This window comes from Orycteropus afer, unplaced genomic scaffold (assembly GCF_000298275.1).
Source record: "Orycteropus afer afer isolate SDZICR_OR568_19922 unplaced genomic scaffold, OryAfe1.0 scaffold00128, whole genome shotgun sequence".
Lineage (NCBI taxonomy): Eukaryota > Metazoa > Chordata > Mammalia > Tubulidentata > Orycteropodidae > Orycteropus > Orycteropus afer.
In genome coordinates this window covers 7,576,215-7,578,042 of record NW_006921715.1, presented here as the reverse complement: position 1 = coordinate 7,578,042, position 1,828 = coordinate 7,576,215, and the positions used below count along the sequence as shown (strand labels likewise).

Sequence of the window (1,828 nt, the reverse complement as noted above, 5' to 3'; positions counted from 1 at the left end):
CGCGGTCCTGCCTTCCCCGCCCGGCCGGCCATGGCGCTCAACAACTTCCTCTTGGCGCAGTGCGTCTGCTACTTCTTGGCCTTCCTGTTCAGCTTCGTGGTGGTGGTGCCGCTGTCCGAGAACGGGCACGACTTCCGCGGCCGCTGCCTGCTCTTCACCGAGGGCATGTGGCTGAGCGCCAACCTGACGGTGCAGGAGCGCGAGCGCTTCACGGTGCACGAGTGGGGCCCGCCGGCCGCCTGCCGCTTCAGCCTGCTCGTCAGCCTGCTGTCCCTGCTGCTGGCCGCCGCGCACGCCTGGCGCGCGCTCTTCTTCCTCTGCAAGGGCCACGAGGGGTAAGTAGGCCGCCGCCTGGCCCCGACCGGCGCCCCTTCCACCCGGCGCCTGCCCACCTGCGCCACCGGCGCGCCCAGGCCCGGTGCCCCCTCCGCTCGCGCTACCGGCATCCCCAGGCCCGCCTCCCCCAGGATGCGTGTGAGCCCCTTCGCCCGCGCCACCGGCGCCCCGAGGCCCGGCTCCCCAAGGATGAGCTGAGCCCCTCCACCTCGGCCTCCTCATCTCCCCGGAAAGGGCCCTTCGCCTACACGCACAAGTCAGGGGCCAGGAAAACGCCCGGAGCTTCCCTGCGGGGCGCACAGCAACGCCCACTTCCGGGCACTTAGTCCCCTTCACTGGTGCATGATCATCCCCGGGGCGCTGCCTCCCTGGCTCAGCCAGCACCTGAGGCAGCTCTCAACCCGGTCCGCCGCCAGGCTTGCTGGGGGAGAGGGAGCCGACCAGGCCCCGCCTGATGACCACTCTGCTTCCCGGGGAGCCCTGTCCCACTCCGTCAGCCTGGGCGGGGGTTGGCAGAGAGAAGGCCTGAGGGAAGCCCTTGTCAGCCCACCTCTGGCTCTCAGACCTTGCCTGGGGGCTTGCAACCCCAGAAGGTGCTAGAAATATGGCCGCAGGTGGGCGGGCCCTGCCCTCCTTTTTCCGTTTCCGGCACTGGCTCCACGAGGGAGCGTGGGATGTGGTTCAGTGGAGTGGGGGACGTCTTCAGCAGTGGGACCCCATGAACCGATTAACCCGCAATCTGGGATCATCTGGGGACCCAGTTACCCCTCTGGCTGAGGCCACCATGCCCCAGAGCAGCCCCAGGCGCCGAAGGTCCCGGGAGGCTCAATGCCTGGGGCTGCCCTGGCATGGACACCCTGAAATCATGGCCCCAGCATTTGTCAGCAGTCCTGTAGGAGGTAGAGGAAAGGGCTCTGAGGGTGTCAGTGGGGTGCCTGCCCCTGAGGACCCTAAGCTTGCACCAAGAGGCCTCAGGACAAGAAGTGAGAGCTGCAGGGAGAGGAGAGGGGACCAGGCCTGCTGTGGCGTGAAGACCCCCAGCGACTCACGTGTGTGAAGTGTCTGAGAGCCCTGAGGCAGCCACACAAGCACTCAGATGGGGGGGCCTTTGAACAACAGAAATGTATTCTCTCACGGCCCTGGAGGCCGGAGCCCAAGGTCAGGGTGTCCCTGGTGTTGGCTCTGAAGGCTCTGGGGGATCCTCCAATAGCTCTGTCCTAGCAGTTCTCAGCTTGTGGGCACTTCACTCCTGCCTCCGCCTCCATGGTCACATGTCTCCTGTCTGAGCCTCTGTGTCTTCCAAAACCAGTCATTGGATGGTGGCACAGTGGTTAAAGCATTGGGCTGCTAACCAAAAGGTTAGGGGTTTGAACTCATCTGCCGCTCTGCTTCTGTGAAGACTGCCAGCCTTGGAGACCCTGTGGGCAGTTCCACTCTGTCCTCTAGGGGCGCTGTGGGTCAGAATGGACTCCAGGCAGTGGGTGTGGTTTGG

The 1,828-nt window shown here is 65.4% G+C and overlaps 1 protein-coding gene across 1 annotated transcript in view; it reads left to right on the top strand.

Moving 5' to 3' along the window:
* The first annotated feature begins 30 nt into the window (after window positions 1-30).
* Window positions 31-1,828, top strand: part of TMEM179 (transmembrane protein 179) — an 11,351-nt gene continuing 9,553 nt past the window's right edge. Inside the window, exon 1 of the mRNA XM_007944583.1 lies at window positions 31-335. Coding sequence (XP_007942774.1) covers window positions 31-335 — 305 coding nt within the window. The remainder of the gene's footprint in view (window positions 336-1,828) is intronic.